Source organism: Cucurbita maxima, unplaced genomic scaffold (genome assembly GCF_002738345.1).
Source record: "Cucurbita maxima cultivar Rimu unplaced genomic scaffold, Cmax_1.0 Cma_Scf00029, whole genome shotgun sequence".
Taxonomy (NCBI): Eukaryota; Viridiplantae; Streptophyta; class Magnoliopsida; order Cucurbitales; family Cucurbitaceae; genus Cucurbita; species Cucurbita maxima.
The window spans coordinates 889198-905455 of NW_019272045.1; the positions used below are offsets into that span (position 1 = coordinate 889198).

A 16258-nucleotide genomic window follows, 5' to 3' on the forward strand; every position below is an offset into this window, starting at 1 on the left:
TGTTTATAAAAACTGATAACTATTGTCGATACCAATGAGATGTACTTTCGTTCTCGATTGCTCAATTAGTAGAACTCTAGAGTTAAATAAGCTTAGCTTTGAGTAACCGTGAAATATGTGAGTGAAGACAAATTAGGCTGAAAGAACTCGTGTTGGTCTATAGGAATATGCTTTTGTGAGATCCCACATCGGTTGAAGAGGAGACGAAGCATTATTTGTAAGGGTGTGGAACCTCCCCTACCGTCCCGTTTTAAAAACTTTGAGAGAAAGTTCGAAAGAGAAAGCCAAAAGAGAACCATATTTGCTAGTGGTGGGATTCGACCATTACAAATGGTATCGGAGCCAGACACCGAGCAATGTGTCAGCGAGGAGGTTGAGCCACGAAGGGGGTGGACACGAGGTGGTATACCAACAAGGGCACTAGACTCTGAAGGGGGTAAATTGTGAGATCTCACATCGATCAAAGAGAGGAACGAGTGTCAGCAAGGATACTGAGCCTCAAAGGGGGTGGATTATGAGATCCCACATCGGTTAGAGAGGGGAACGAAACATTTTTTTATAAGGGTGTAGAAACCTTTACGTAGCAAACACGTTTTAAAAACTTTGAGGGAAAACCCTAAAAGAAAAGTCTAAAGAGGACCATATCTACTAGTAGTGGACATAGGGTGTTACAACTTTACTCTTAAAACTATTTCGAGACAAGTAGGTAATGTGACAATGTCAAAACTTTAGAATAATACGTAGAAAGCTTCACGTGCATTGCAATATTACTCGGGTGGTCCGAATCCAACCTCCATCCATTCTATGGCAGCTTAGAAACAGACCATTAATATTACAGCAAAGCAAGATATTGAATGTAATACCAAATCCCTATAAATAAAGAGCCATTCCCACTATTCCACAGAGCACATTGCAAGCTTCATTTTTCCACATTATTTAAGCTCTTTCTTTGATTCCCCAATGGAGAGTCCTTCAACTTTAGGTCTCATTTTGTTGCTTCTTGGTAGCTTGGTTTGTCAAGCACAAGCTAGAGCTTTTTTCGTGTTCGGTGACTCTTTGGTCGACAATGGAAACAATGACTACTTGCTCACCACGGCACGAGCCGATAACTACCCGTATGGTATCGACTACCCGACTCGTCGACCCACCGGACGTTTCTCCAATGGCTACAACATACCTGATCTCATCAGTTAGTTGTTTTTCCTTTGCTGTTTTTTTGGAATGAAGTCAAAATGAATGTTATTTAATGTGTTTGTGTTTATAGGTCAGGCCATTGGGTCTCCCTCTACTTTGCCTTATTTGAGCCCTCAACTTAGGGGTCAAAACCTTTTGGTTGGTGCCAATTTTGCTTCTGCTGGCATTGGAATCCTCAATGACACTGGAATTCAGTTTGTAAGTTCAATATTTTGACTCTAAACTTCATTGATTTTGACGATTAGTGTCACTATTAGCATAACAACAAAGACGTTTTTGACCAATAATTCAAAACAGTCTGTAAAGGACTATTAGATTTCAACGATTGATTTCTGTAACATTTCAAAACTCACTGTTAGCAGATATTGTCCTCTTTAGATTTTCCGTTTCGAGTTTTTCTTCAAAGTTTTTAAAACGTGTCTGCTAGGGAGAGTCATTACTAATAGATATTGTCTTTTTTGGGTTTTCACTTTCAAGCTTCCCGTCAAGGTTTTTAAAACGTGTCTGTTATAGGGAAAGTCACTGCGCAGATATTGTCTAAAATGTGTATGTTAGAGAGAGTTTTCACACCCTTATAAAAAATGCTCTGTTCTCCTTTCTAACCGATGTGAGATCTCACAATCCATCACTCTTCGGGGTTCAGGGTTCTCTCTGGCATTCGTTCCTTTCTCCAATAGATGTGGAACCCCCCAATCCACCCCCTTTGGGGTTTAGCCTCGTCGCTAACAAATCGTCCGGTGTCTAGCTTTGATACCATTTGTATCTGCCCAAGCCCACCACTAGCGGATATTGTCCTCTTGAGACTTTCTCTCAAGGTTTTCAAAATGGGTGGAAATATTTTTACACCCTTATAAACAATATTTCATTCTCCTCCTCAACCGACGTGGAATCTCACAATTTTTTAGCCTAAACTTTGTTGATTTCAACGATTAGTGTCACGATTAACCTAACAACGAAGACATTTTGTGAGATATAACAAAGCAACCGACGTTCAAAGCGGTCGGTAAACGACCAAAAGAACCTCGAGATTGATGTCGTGTTTGTTTGTGCAGTTGAACATAATAAGAATCACGCAACAATTGGAGTATTTCAGGCAATACCAAGCAAGAGTGAGCGCACTAATAGGGGAAGAGGAAGCAAGGAGGCTTGTTAATGGCGCATTGATTCTCATAACATTGGGAGGGAATGACTTTGTAAACAACTATTATTTGGTGCCAATGTCAGCTCGTTCACGCCAGTTTCCTCTTCCTGATTATGTTGTCTATATCATCTCTGAGTATCGTAAAATCTTAGCGGTAAAACCTCTAACTTCTCTCTCTTATTTATGAATTTTAACTAATAAAGTTTCAAACTTTCCATAAAATAATGAAATTTTAACCAAAAAAATTAATGGGTAAGTTTGGTGATAGCATTAATACTCCAAGTTATGAAGAACAGATGCAAATTGTACGACTTGCTTGGTTGGTGTCTCCAGTTAATACTCCAAGTTGTTTTTATGGCTTTTCCATTAATGTCTTTACCTGATTTGTGGACATCAAATTATGGACAACCCTCAACTCATAAATGCTTTTAAAGTTTTGTCAAGAAAAGAACCAATGGTTTGGTTGAACGATTTTTGTCCGGTGGAGATTTGAAACATTGTGAGATCCCACATCAGGTGGAGAGAGAAATAAAACATTCATTTTAAGGGTGTGGAAATGAGAACCGTGAGCCCCCAAGGGTGTGCATTGTAGGACCTCACATCAGTTGGGGAGGGGAACGAAATATTCCTTATAAGGGTCTGGAAGCAAGAACTCTGAGCCTGTAAGGGGGTGAATTATGAGATGTCACATCGGTTGAAGAGGGGAACGAAACATTTCTTATAAGGGTGTGAAAACGAGAACCCTGAGCCCCAAAAGGGTGGATTGCGAGATCTCATATTGGTTGGAGAGGGAAATGAAACATTCTTTATTAGAATGTTGAAACGAGAATCCTGAGCACCAAGGGTGTGAATTGTGAGATCTCACATTAGTTGAAGAGAGGAACAAAATATTTCTTATAATAGTGTGGACACTTCTCCTTAGTACACGAGTTTTTAAAACCGTAAGATTGAAGATACCTAATGGGCCAAAACAGACTATGTCTGTTAGCGGTGAGGTTGGGCGGTTACAGAATCTTTAATCTTTTGGTCCATTTCTTTTTTCCTCTTCTCGTAGACTTTTCTACCCATATGAGAATAATCAATGTTGATAGGTTTTTTAACACTGAAAATTCAAATTTTCGTTCGTATTGAAAATAAATTGAACTTTTTTTTTCTCGCATGTAGGATGCGAGATTGAGACTTTAGGATAGATATACAATGTCTTAGCCAGTTGTCCTAGGGTTAATTATATAGTTGACTAGTCTTTGTTGCTGACATAGATACATTCTTTAAGCCATTTATGTTACAAGCTAGTCGTCTAGCTAGCTAGACACACTTAGGATGAATAATTCTATTTCTTAAATTTAGATGCTTAAATATGAAATTTGAAAACTTTAAATTAAAATAGAATGTTTTAATGTTTATACACTAAACGGGTTTAGATCGTTGAACTGTTATAATCATGTTTAATAGATCTTGACTTGAAAAAACGCATAACGGGTCTCTATGTTGTGTCTAATCGTTTTTTAACCCATAAAAAGTATTTGAGAGTTAGAAATCTATCGTACACTCTTTAAAATTCAAGAACATGGTCATTAAAACTCATATTGCATTCTTCATCTCGACCTCAACAGTGAGATTCTAGATCAGTTGGAGAGAGAAACAAAACATTCTTGATAAGAGTGTGTAAACCTCTCTCTAACAGACGAGTTTTAAAAACTCGAACAGTGAGCTTGAGTTTGAGCTGTTACATCAACTCTGATCTAATGGTTTTGAGAATGCAGAGGCTATACGAGTTGGGAGCCAGGAGGGTGTTGGTGACGGGAACAGGGCCACTAGGGTGCGTGCCGGCGGAGTTGGCTATGAGGAGCAGAAATGGTGAGTGCTCAGTGGAGCTGCAACGAGCAGCAGGCCTGTTCAATCCACAGCTGGTTCAAATTATCAACTCACTCAACGCTGAAATTGGGTCAGAGGTCTTTATTGCTGTCAATACTCAAATGATGCACATGGATTTTGTCTCTAACCCTCAAGCCTATGGTATACCAAATCTCTCCCTCTCTTGTTTTTCGTTTTAGTTTATGAACTTTCGTTAGTGTGTGTTTATAACCTAGCACATGAATCGAATATATTGACTTTGGTAGAATTAGGTTCTAAATGCGAGATATCAGATAGAATAACGGTCAATAAATCAAACTCTATTGGTGAACTGAGCTTTTGTTGTGTTTCATATAGAATCTATGTCCTAGGTGTATCAAAAAACATGATTTTCGTAAGTGTAGATAATAAAATAGAGTGAAAGGGTCCACCTCGAAAACAAGGATACTAACTAAGAGCTGAGTCCTCTACGAATCTCAAAAGATAGTTGCCCATCATATGACTCACCAACTTCACTTGCCTCAATGGGAGGCTCGCTCCATGCAAGTTCTAATCACTTATTTAAGTGCCCAAGCCCACCGCTAGTAGATATTATTCTCTTTCGGCTTGCTTGAATCTATTAGGGAGAGGTTTCCACACCTTTATAGAGGGTGTTTCGTTCTCCTCTGCAACCGATATGGGATCTCACAATCCACCTCCCTTTAGGATCTAGCGTTCTCGCTGACACTCGTTCACTTCTTCAATCAATGTGGGATCCCTAAATTCACCCCCTTTCGGGATCCACGTTCTTGCTGACACACTGTCTCGTGTCCACCCACCTTCGGGGCTCAGCCTCCTCGTTGACACATCACCTAATATCAGACTCTGATACCATTTGTAACCGCCCAAACCCACTGTAGCAGATATTGTCTTCTTTGGACTTTTCTTTTCGGGCTTTCTCTCAAAGTTTTTAAAACGTGTTTGCTAGGGAGAGGTTTCCACACCTTTATAAAGGGTGTCTCGTTCTCTTCCCCAACCGATATGAGCTAAATTTGAGCTAAAAAGTCATTAAAAAAAATCATTCACGGCTCAAACTTGCAATTTGAGTAAATTTCATAATTTCTTGAACGGCGCTCGAGACTAGAATATCATTTTCGTAACCCATAATTTTTTTCCGATGATAGGGTTTGTAACTTCAAAGGTGGCTTGCTGTGGGCAAGGGCCATATAATGGGATAGGACTATGCACTCCAGCCTCCAACTTGTGCCCTAACAGAGACCTCTACGCATTTTGGGATCCATTCCATCCATCAGAGAGAGCCAATAGACTCATTGTGCAACAAATCCTGACAGGCACTCAGGAGTATATGCACCCAATGAACCTCAGCACCATTTTGGCCATGGACTCAAGGACCTGATGCCTCCAGTTTCCCTACTGTTTGGATGTTGCCACATGCCTGTTCTTATCCAAAATTATATATACCTTTATTGGAGTGGAGCTGTCCATGATTTGATTTATCATATTGGGTATTTTTTTTTCTAAGTGTTGAGTTGAAATTTTCCTTTTGTTCTTTGTGTTGATGTGATGTGGGTGAGCTTAGTTAGTTGATTGTTTAGTGGGAAAGATTATTATTATTGATTTATGACATTTTCTTGGTTAACCGTCGAAGTTAGCTATGGTTCGAGATTACAATTTGAAAGCTGAATTCAGTATGACAAAAAATTACTATGTCTAAGATTGTTTTCAAAGCACCTGAATCTTTCATTTCAAACTCGTTACTCAACTTCCTTACTTAACTGCCACTTGAGTTCATAGATTTTAGGAGAATCGTTAGACACGAGAATCATATCATCTACGTACCTTACAGAATTCCAATGAACGTAAGCATTATATGAGTTCTTAAGAAACTTTGGTTTAAAATAAAGGTATCGGACCACAACACATATCCTCCTTTTGTTTTGGCTTGTTGAATGTTTGATGGAACGTTGTTACAACTTGAGCCATGCAACAATGAGATCCCTCATAATACACTCACTTGGAGACTTCTTACTTTGGTTGTTCGGAGAGTCTGAAGTCAAAGGTGAGAAGGTGGTTCATCAAAACTAGGGTTCTAACCATAGTTTCTTATACCTGATATGATGTCGATAGCCGGATTTAAACCTGCACAGGCAAAGTCCAACAGATTTTGAGTCTGTCTCCTTAACCACTCGGACATATAGACACTTATAAAATGATGACATGATTTGATTAAACGATATACGGCCAATAAAATTCAATTTATTAAATATATGACCCATAGGCCCTAAACTATTAATATTTTTTTTAGCCATTTCTAATAAGAATCTAAATAGTAAATCAATATAAGCGAAGGGTTCGAACGGGCAAAACCCAATAGATTTCAAGTATGTCTCCTTAACCACCGAAACATATCGACATTGATATTCGTTAATTTTAGATAAAGGTTAGATTGAGTCTAAAAAATGTCGTAACTCTCGACCCAACCTATAAACACCACAATAAAATACCATTGACTAAAATGAATACATTAAAATACTAATTTTACTAGAAGAAGATAGTGCGGAAAGCGTTAAAGACTTAAAAATTCATAACGTTGATCAATGATTGCGTTAAAGCCCGAAAAATATTAATTAATGAAATTCATAGGAAAAGTATTTAATTATAATATCTTAAAATTTAAATACTTTTCCACCGCCAAGTACAAATGTTTAGACTAAACATTCAAAACGAGATAATAAAGTCAACTGTGACGTTTAAGTAAATGAGAAATATATAAATGAACTGAGATTAGACATTGATCCTGAAGGTATGAAATTATGGTTAAGAAAGGTTCAGGAAAATTCAAATTTCTTATATCGGGGGAGCACAAACATCCTAAAAAGGCATTGTAACAGCCTAAGTTCACCGTTAGCAAATATTATCTTCTTTGAGCTTTCTCTTTCGAGCTTCCTTTCAAGGTTTTTAAAACGCGTAGGCTAAAAAGAGGTTTCCACACTCTTATAAAGAATGTTTCGTTCTCTTCTCCAACCGATGTGGGATCTCACATAAGTAGTTCAAGACAAATATGTAACTCGATCATATTGAATACTGAAACTATCAAAAGTCAAATTCGAATTCTAAATCTCGATAGGAATCCCGAACATGTAACATTGTAGTATAGAAACGAGAATTAAAATAATAAAAGAAAATGAAAATTGAAGACGCGGGTTACATGGTGCATTACAAGCTGGTTGAAGAAGTTTGCATGCAAATCCATTAGTTTCCACTTCCAGCTGCGTCTCACCACAACGGTCGGTGTCTTTTTTTCTTTCCACTATTACCCTTTTCAGATTTGAAATATATATATATATATATATATATTTGGACCCGAACAAAGACAGGTGTTTTCTCAACATAACATACTATAATAAAGAAGATTGAGGCTCTTTTCGAGAAGAAAACCTCTCCCCGCGTAACGAAAAGTTAGCTTCTAGAGTGCCGACTGGAACCCCAGAGTCTTTATTTGATCTAGGGATGTATATGTCATTCCGAAGTCATCTATTAATATGCTTATAAGTCGTTTAACATTTTGTTTAAAATCTCTTTTTATGTGGCTCCCCCTCAGGTTCGGTTCTTATTAGTTGTAACCTCTTTTTTTTTTTTTTTTAATAACCCGAGCTAGATGACAAAGCTGAGCGGAAAGGGCTTTGCCTGACTTGTTCTCTAGCCTTACACACGGCTCAAGAAAGACAAGAGTAAAGTACTACCTTACTAAGGCGATAGGTAGACAATCTGACCTTATATATATATATCAACCGTCACAATCGCGATTTTTAGACAGCGGATTTGGCGATTGTGCATCACTCACTCTCAGCACTGAGTGAGTCAAGCCTACTTCGAGTCACATTGCCTACGGTTGAGCAACGTGAATATAAACCTCGGGTCTCGATTTCAAGAGAAGATTTTAAAAAACGGGGAGAGAGATTTTGGAAAAAGAGTTTTGAAAGCAAGAGAGAGAGTGGTATTATATAGCATGAAAGCAAAAAAACAACACCAACGTATCAAATAGCATATAACTTTTCTACTTGAAAACAAAAAATATATATATTTCTCGACTTTCCATTTATTAGAGTTTTCTTTTAAATAATGTCTACGAGCGTCGATTATTGAATGCACTTGACCTGATTAGTAGTATTCGTTTCTATTGAATTTTAAACAAATAATCTATAATACGAAAATAATAATAATAATAATAATAATTAATTTATATATTTTTTATTTATGATAATATAACGACTTACCCAATTCAATTGTGCTCGATAGTTTCCTAATAAAATTTTTGGAAGAACGTCCAACAAAAAAATTGCTCTAAACAAACCACGAGAAAGAATAATAATTTTTTAAAAAATATATTTAGTTTTTATAAAATTTTAATTTTAAGTTATTTATTATATATGAAAATAAATATAAATATTAAAGAAAAAGAAAATGGTGATGTGGCAAAAGAAATGATTTTTGGCAGACGTGGCACCCAATAAAATCCAGTGGGGGAGGGAAGTCGACTCCTTCCCTCATTCACCGCAAATTCCGTCCAATTCGTAGTTCTTTCGCCCACTGCCCCTTGCTTTTCCGTTTTCAGAATCACTTCAAGAACCGAATATACCCAATTTCATAACCCCCCATGTGGAAGATTCATCGCAATTTCGAAACGGGGTTCATTCGATCGAACAAATAAGGAAAGATTGAAAGAACCCACCACCGATTTTCTTCGATTTTAGTTTGATTCCTCCTGCATTTGCGGTTCACGCCGGCGGCTATGGCCGACAAGGAGTCTTTGGAACTCCTCAAGAAAGATATCAAAGATTTGCTCCAAAGAATCGTTGATCAAGATGATTTCGAATGCTCAATCGCTGATGAGGCTATCGAGAAATTGAATTCTTTGAAACTCACCAAAATGGCCGCCGCCGCCGCCGCCGCCGCTGCTGCTGCTGCTGCTCCTCCGCTGGAATCCGGTGGGGATAGTGGCCGTACGGCTCTGGTTATGCCGGATGAGTTCCGGTGCCCGATTTCTGGGGAGCTTATGGAAGACCCTGTTCTGTTGAAAACTGGTCAGGTTAGAGGGTTTCTCTTGAAATCTTTTGGGTTCGATTCTGTTTTCTTCGTTTTTCTTGCGATTGATCGGTTTTTTTGGAGTTTTTGTGCATTAAGATTGTGTTTCTATGAAGAATTTGTCTCTGTGGGCTCTGTTTCGCTTGTTTTCTATGATTTCTGTGGCCTCTGATTATGATTCATTGCTCCAATGGCATTGCCCTTTTCCTTTCTTGATGTCTATTATGGTTCATGATTCATTGGCCATATTACTTGGAGGGCGTCGGCTAATTTAGGGAATGATCATGATGAGTTTATAGGTAAGAAATCATCTTCATTGGTACGATACGATGCCTTTTGGGTAAGCCCAAAGCAAAGCCATGAGAGCTTATACTCAAAATGGACAATATCATACTATTGTGGAGAGATGTGATTTCTACCATGGTATCAGAGCCATGTTCTTAATTTAGGCATGTTAATAGAATCCTCGAATGTCGAACAAAGAAGTTGTGAGCCTCGAAGGTGTAGTCAAAAAGTGTCGAACGAAGGGTGTACTTTGTTCGAGAGCTCTAGAGAAAGGAGTCAAGCCTCGATTAAGGGGAGGTTGTTCGAGAGCTCCATAAGCCTCAAGGGAAGCTTATGGTGTACTTTGTTCGAGGGGAGGATCGTTGGGAGTGAGTCTTACATTGGCTAACTTAGGGAATGATCATGGGTTTATAAGTAAGAAATACATCTCCATTGGTACGAGGCTTTTCGGGAAGCCCAAAGTAAAGCCACGAGAGCTTATGCTCTAAGTGGACAATATCATACCATTGTGGAGAGTCGTGATTCCTAATATGGTATTAGAGTAATGCCCTTAACTTAGTCATGTTAATAGAATCCTCAAATGTCGAATAAAGAAGTTGTGAGCCTCGAAGGTGTAGTCAAAAAGTGACTCGAAGTGTTGATTATGCAATTCATTGCTCATATTACTTTCTTGATGTCTATTATGCAGTTCATAAGAAGATTTCTCTGTGGATAGTGTTAGCATGTTTGTGATTGTTCTTATTGTTCTTGAAACATGGTTGTGAATTGCAGACATATGATCGGCCCTTCATCAACAAATGGTTTAATAAAGGACACAATACATGTCCTCGAACCAACGAGGTCCTTCACGACATGACGCTTACTCCGAATCGTAGTCTTCGGTCGATGATTTTGAAATGGTGCATAGATAACAAATTGGAGCTTCCAAAGCTTACTTATGAGGAAACAGTGGCCCATGCCACTGAATCCCATTTGGATGAATTGCTTAACCAGTTGTTGTCTTCATCCCTTTCGGATCAAAAGTTAGCTGCAAAGGAGTTGAGACAGATAGCGAAATGGAACCATGAGTTTCGATCCCTTTTCGCGAAGCTCCCGGATTCGATCGAGAGACTATTGCATCCTATCTCTGTAGACCACGTTAATCTCCATCCTGATCTGCAAGAGGATTTGATTACCACTGTTCTTAATATCTCACTTAGTGGCGATAACAAGAAACGTCTCGTCGAGAACCAGTTGGTCCTCTCGTTGCTGATCCAATCCTTACAATACGGAAGTAGCGAGGCAAAGGCGAATGCAGCTGCAGCTATTTTCTCGCTATCTTTATATCAGGAGAATAAGATCGCCATTGGTAACGCAGGAGCTATCAAACATCTGGTTGGACTTTTAGACGAAGGCCATCCGGTAGTAATGAGAGATGCAGCTTCAGCAATTTTCTCTCTTTGTACCGCAAGCGCGAACAAAGAGAAGGCAGTTTCGAGTGGAGTAGTTGTCTCCGTTCTTCGAAACATCACCGAAGGTGTATTGGTCGACGAGTTGGTTTCAGTACTTGCGCTTCTTTCGAACAATATGAAGGCTATCAGCATAATGTGCAAGCTGAACGCAGTGTCGTGTATGTTGAGAGTGATAAGGGAATCTACGTCCCAAGGCGTGAAAGAAAACTGCATATCGATACTGGACACGATCTCCTCGACTTATCGAAGCAAATTGAAAGAGATTCAGGAGGACGAGAATGCAAATGGTATGATCTCGAAACTTTCCCGAAACGGGAATTCGAGAGCAAAGAGGAAGGCTATGAGCGTACTCGAAAAGCTGCAAAGAGCTGGTTCAATTACTCACACTGCATAATGAAAATAGGTCAGATTCTTTTACTTCAATTAACTGTATAGATATAGATATACAAAAGGTTGCACATATTACAGAAGAAATAGGAAAGTTTTGGTCCAAAACAGAGTGATGAACTACAATTACTTCATTTTTTTTTTTGCTAATAATGAAGGAATATGAATGAATTGCTTATTGCTGATGTTGATGTTGATGTTTTTGGTTCGACCCTAGTGATGAATGAGACGAGACTTACGTGGGTTCGGTTAGTTTTCGAAAACGCCAAGGGTTAAAATGAAAATTGACATTAGAAGGGCATAGCTGAAAACTACACGTACATGAAGAACCAAGAATAGAACGTTTGATGAACTACTAAAATTTTGAAACTAGAAAGGCGTAGCTGAAAATTACACATACTTGAAGAACCAGGACTAGAACGTTTGATGAACTACTAAAATGAAATATCTGAAAGTTGAAGAACTAGGAATAGAACGTTTATGAACTACTAAAATGAAATATTTGAAAGATTTAGGAGCTAAAATGAAATATTTGAAAGTTGAAGGACTGTAATAGAATATGCACATAAAAGTGGTGGGACGGAGCGCTAAAAGAGTGTGCGCACTTTAGATAAACAATTTGTGTGGATCTTCTTCTATTCTTGTCTTCACATGTCGGCACGGCATTGTTTTCTCTCTTTTTTCTTTCTCTCTTGAAATTGAAATGTCGAGATTGTGGGACCTGTAATGCTCCATACTTTATAATATGGATGTGTTTTGACATTTCTTTATAATATGACACATATTCTAGTGCCAATGTGTTTTATGAGCTCATAAATATTAGTTTGTCCGACAAAACCGTTTTTCAGTTTACAACGAAGAATGGTAAATTATGACAGTATTTCAAGAAAGGTTCATGTATGCCTTTTCTAAAAGATCATCCTTTGAAGTATACGTACTCTATTCTTCAAACGTCTCTTCAAAACACTGTAACTTTATAGTGGTTTGGTCAAACTATACGTACTCTATTCCTCAAACGTCTATACAAAATTTGGATAAAAAGTTTATCAGTTTTTTTTACGAATCAGAGCTCAGCCACTACATCAATCAAAGTCTTGTACATGTCTCAAGATAACTTTAATGTATCGAAGTCTTGAAAGCAATTTAAGTCCTCAAAATCTTTTGATCTTAGAAGTTTTCAAAATTTTTCTAGCATCTTTCATTTTCACCAAAAGTTCAATTCTCTCCATGGAAAAAAATAAATAAATAAATATATATATATATATATATATATATATATATATATATATATATATCTTCTATTCATAGCTACATGGGCTTGAGCATAGTTGACTTTAAGCCTCCGCCCAATTATCATCCAATATAGTTCGTTATCTAATCCAATTTAAACAATCTAGTCTATACAATAAAGAGTCATAATGATCATATTTAATCTTTAAATTTTGTTAATTCGTAATAAGTTTCAGATTTAATAATACGTAATAATAATTTGTGATTTTGTCGAAATTTCTTATTTAATAGCTTCCTTTCACAAATGTAATCAATAATTTAAATGATTTTTAAACCTAAAGTTTAAGGGTCTAAATAACCTTTAAACATTTATTCTATGTATTTTAATGATAATTTAGAGAACCCGTGCATCTCTTCCAGTAGAAGGTAGATTCAAACCTACAACATATCAACTAAAGTAATGTTCAAATTCGATAATTTAATCTAATCTTTATTCAATCTATTTTCTTTTTATTTCCTTAAAATCAAAATAAAAAGTTATAAAAATAAAAATAATAAATAACATAGACAGACCAACCATTCCTCAATTGCAAGATGGTACCAAGCACCTTGAAAATAAGCCCTTCATTTTGTTCTGTATAACAAAGTAAATAGAAATTAAAAGGGTTATTAATAAATAATTCATTCTCGAGTATAGTATTATTCAACATCGATACCGAAAAAAGAAATTTCTAAAAGAATCCAGATTTTAATAATGCTTACCCAATCGATGTATTAGTCATCATTAAAAGCTAGATGTTTTTCTATTTTGGATATTTACGTTTCTCTCTAAGTTGTAAAAGATATGGTAAGATGCGCAAGAATGACTATTTGTCTTAAAAATCCATGATGATTATTAACCCGTGAATGCCATAATAAGAATCTCTTTTTTAATGCTAAGACGAAACATAAATCATGGATCCACCAAGTCTGATTCTCATGAGAAGAATAAGAATCTCTTCCTCGATGGATCAACTAAGCCTAATTTCTTCGAGAACAATGAGAATCTCTTTCTCGATGCTAAGACGAAACATAGATCATGGATCAATTAAGCCTAATTCTCTTGAGAACAATAAGAATCTCTTTTTCGATGCTAAGACGAAACATAAATCATGGATCAACTAAACTTAATTCTCTCGAGAACAATAAGAATCTCTTCCTCGATGGATCAACTAAGCCTAATTCTCTCGAAAATAATAAAAATCTCTTTCTCGATCCTAAGACGAAACGTAGATTATGGATCAACTAAGCCTAATTCCCTCAAAGAACTTGCTTAAGAATAAGGAGGAATCTCATGTAACTATCGATAACTACTATAACAGTTGATAAGAGTGTCCGGGAGGTGATAATGATTACTTTTTAAACCACCAATCAAATGGGTATTTAACAAATTTACTAATTAACCGAATTGAGGCCGTGTTAGTTAATTCGAGTATAGTTTAATGGAGAAGGAATGTACCCGCTTTGAAGAATGGAGCAGCTCTGGTGGGATTTTGTAGAGATCTTCATCGACAGGTCTGGGTGGTTTAGTAGCATTAGATTTAGGTGGACGACGTGGGATCGACACGTCGTTCTGCTTGAATTTTCGCGCTCCTCCCGTTTCCGTCACGTCGAACACTCTACCTTGTTGCTTCTTTAATGGCGTCTGGTGTTCCTTTATTAATCCCACTTGCGGGTAACGCTTTTCCGTCACTCGTGCCTGCAAATCCCGCCACGTGTACCCTTCGTTATTCAAAATCACAATCACTTCATTCATTTCGCGTTTTCATTCCCTTCACCAACCAAATCTTGTGATTTCAATTCAATAGCCCTAATTGATCTTAGTACTCCCCGTCCCCTGTTTGGTTACCTAGAAAATATCGCTACATTCTCCCGGAAAATGAAAAATACTTCTTAAATTCTATATCAAATTCATTCCTCCGATTTCACTATTCTATTCAATCGAAAATCAGTACTAAAAACACACAGAAACATATAGAGCAGAGCGATTTTAATCAATCAGAAATTTCGATTAATGAATAGATAGTGATAGAGCGATTTCACTATTCTCTTCAATCGATTACAAATTTCGATTAATGAAGAGATAGAGATAGAAACAGAGGTAGAGTGATTTCGCTATTCTATTCAATCGAAAATCAGTACTAAAAACACAAAGAAACATAGAGTGCAGAACGAGCATAATCAATCACAAATTTCAATTAATGAAGAGATAGAGATAGAGAAATTTCACTATTCTATTCAATCGAAAATCAGTTCTAAAAACATAGAGAAACATAGAGAGCAGAGTGATTTTAACCAACCAGAAATTTAGATTAATGAAGAGATAGAGATAGAGATAGAGATAGAGACCTTGCGTGCGGCGGCTGAGAGCGGAGGCTTTTTGCGATCGACGGAGTACAAATCGGAAGAAGGAAGGCAGGGACCGGTTTCGCCGGAAGAGGAACTGTAGTGAATCAAACCAGCCTGACGAGCAGTTTCGAAATACTGAGTAATCGGCAAATCCCTGGCCTTATCCCAGTCGCCAAACGCCGGGATTTGGTGGTGCTGAACGTGGATTTGGCCACTGTTTCTGCACAAATAATCCTTCAAAAAAAAAAAAAAAAAAAAACAAACGTAACTAAAATCAACAAACAGAGATCGCCAGAGAAAAACGAAGAAATGGCGGAAAGTACTTACAGAGGATTCCATACGAAGTACACTAAAAAGCAGCCACCAAACTGATGATGAAGAAGAAGAAGAAGAAGAAGAAAACAACGGATTCTTGACTTTTGGAGCTTCTGATTACACTACAATGGAGGCAGAGAAAAAGGAAGCCGATGAACAAATCAGAGCGAAACAGAAAGCAAAAATGTTCAGAGAAGCTTTTTGGAGGGTTCCTGTTTTCACACACCAATCCCCAACCATTACCATCCTATAAATCCTTCCTCTACAAACATTTTCATTTAATATTTAATTAAAAATAATTCACTAATAAAAATAAATATTCAAAAATTTAGAGATAATCCCGTCAATATATATTTATATAATAATTTTTAAAAATAAAGTATGGACGGTTTTCATTAAAAATTAATTTCTTTTTATTAATTTAATTAAAAAAAATTATTATTTCCCCTTAATTAAAATGACATTATTTGATTTGTGTTTTTTACTTTATCTGTAGTTATAATTATAATTCATTAAAATTCCATTATTTATTTACTATTTTAATTTTTATACTTGGAAAAAAATTTAATGCCTTGAAATTAAGACAGAAAAAAATAAAATTTTAATGGGAAAAATACATTATTTTGATATAAATATACTTCAAAAAAATAAAAAAAATTATGACGAAATGTGGTAATAAAAATGATTAAAAGTATTATGTATAAAAAAACAAAATATGTTATCTGGATTTACTTCATTTAAATATCATGAATTTTTAATAAATAAATAAAATACCAAATCAATCTACCCATCTCGAGTTTGATATAGTAACAAATCATCTACTATTTGATCTGAACGTCGGTATCGATACAAATTTAACTTTATTCTCGCGAATATAGTCAAAAATCACAAACAAAATACTAATTCAGTTTCAATCCTCTTCTAAATC

General features: G+C 36.6%; 3 protein-coding genes and 1 non-coding gene across 4 annotated transcripts; 2 read left to right on the top strand and 2 right to left on the bottom strand.

Annotated features, from left to right (window-relative positions):
- The first annotated feature begins 905 nt into the window (after window positions 1-905).
- Window positions 906-5903, top strand: LOC111465585 (GDSL esterase/lipase At5g33370-like). Its single transcript, XM_023110040.1, has 5 exons — window positions 906-1189; window positions 1265-1392; window positions 2247-2489; window positions 4099-4351; window positions 5353-5903. Exons 1-5 carry the CDS (start codon window positions 961-963, stop codon window positions 5583-5585), a joined length of 1086 nt encoding a protein of 361 aa, XP_022965808.1. The 5' UTR covers window positions 906-960; the 3' UTR covers window positions 5586-5903.
- Window positions 5904-6307: 404 nt separating this feature from the next.
- On the bottom strand, window positions 6308-6389 carry TRNAL-CAA. The gene has a single exon. It is a non-coding gene; the product is annotated as a tRNA-Leu (tRNA).
- Window positions 6390-8750: 2361 nt separating this feature from the next.
- Window positions 8751-11573, top strand: LOC111465532 (U-box domain-containing protein 9-like). Its single transcript, XM_023109953.1, has 2 exons — window positions 8751-9278; window positions 10331-11573. The coding sequence occupies exons 1-2, from the start codon at window positions 8982-8984 to the stop codon at window positions 11402-11404; spliced, it is 1371 nt and encodes a 456-aa protein (XP_022965721.1). The 5' UTR covers window positions 8751-8981; the 3' UTR covers window positions 11405-11573.
- Window positions 11574-13013: 1440 nt separating this feature from the next.
- Window positions 13014-15568, bottom strand: LOC111465695. Its single transcript, XM_023110208.1, has 5 exons — window positions 15343-15568; window positions 15016-15249; window positions 14126-14365; window positions 13205-13261; window positions 13014-13065 (listed from the first exon to the last, which is right to left on the bottom strand). The coding sequence occupies exons 1-4, from the start codon at window positions 15352-15354 to the stop codon at window positions 13211-13213; spliced, it is 537 nt and encodes a 178-aa protein (XP_022965976.1). The 5' UTR covers window positions 15355-15568; the 3' UTR covers window positions 13014-13065; window positions 13205-13210.
- Window positions 15569-16258: the final 690 nt, after the last annotated feature.

Excerpts from the sequence above, each read along its gene's own strand:
- LOC111465532 (XM_023109953.1), top strand. The coding sequence starts at position 8,982 with ATGGCCGACAAGGAGTCTTTGGAACTCCTCAAGAAAGATATCAAAGAT. Across the intron at positions 9,279-10,330 it reads TTCTGTTGAAAACTGGTCAG|ACATATGATCGGCCCTTCAT; the intron begins GTTAGAGGGTTT and ends TGTGAATTGCAG.
- LOC111465695 (XM_023110208.1), bottom strand. Across the intron at positions 14,366-15,015 it reads TCTCAGCCGCCGCACGCAAG|GCACGAGTGACGGAAAAGCG; the intron begins GTCTCTATCTCT and ends CGGGATTTGCAG. Across the intron at positions 13,262-14,125 it reads TGCTCCATTCTTCAAAGCGG|AACAAAATGAAGGGCTTATT; the intron begins GTACATTCCTTC and ends TTTGTTATACAG.
- LOC111465585 (XM_023110040.1), top strand. The coding sequence starts at position 961 with ATGGAGAGTCCTTCAACTTTAGGTCTCATTTTGTTGCTTCTTGGTAGC. Across the intron at positions 1,393-2,246 it reads ATGACACTGGAATTCAGTTT|TTGAACATAATAAGAATCAC; the intron begins GTAAGTTCAATA and ends TTGTTTGTGCAG. Across the intron at positions 4,352-5,352 it reads CTCTAACCCTCAAGCCTATG|GGTTTGTAACTTCAAAGGTG; the intron begins GTATACCAAATC and ends TTCCGATGATAG.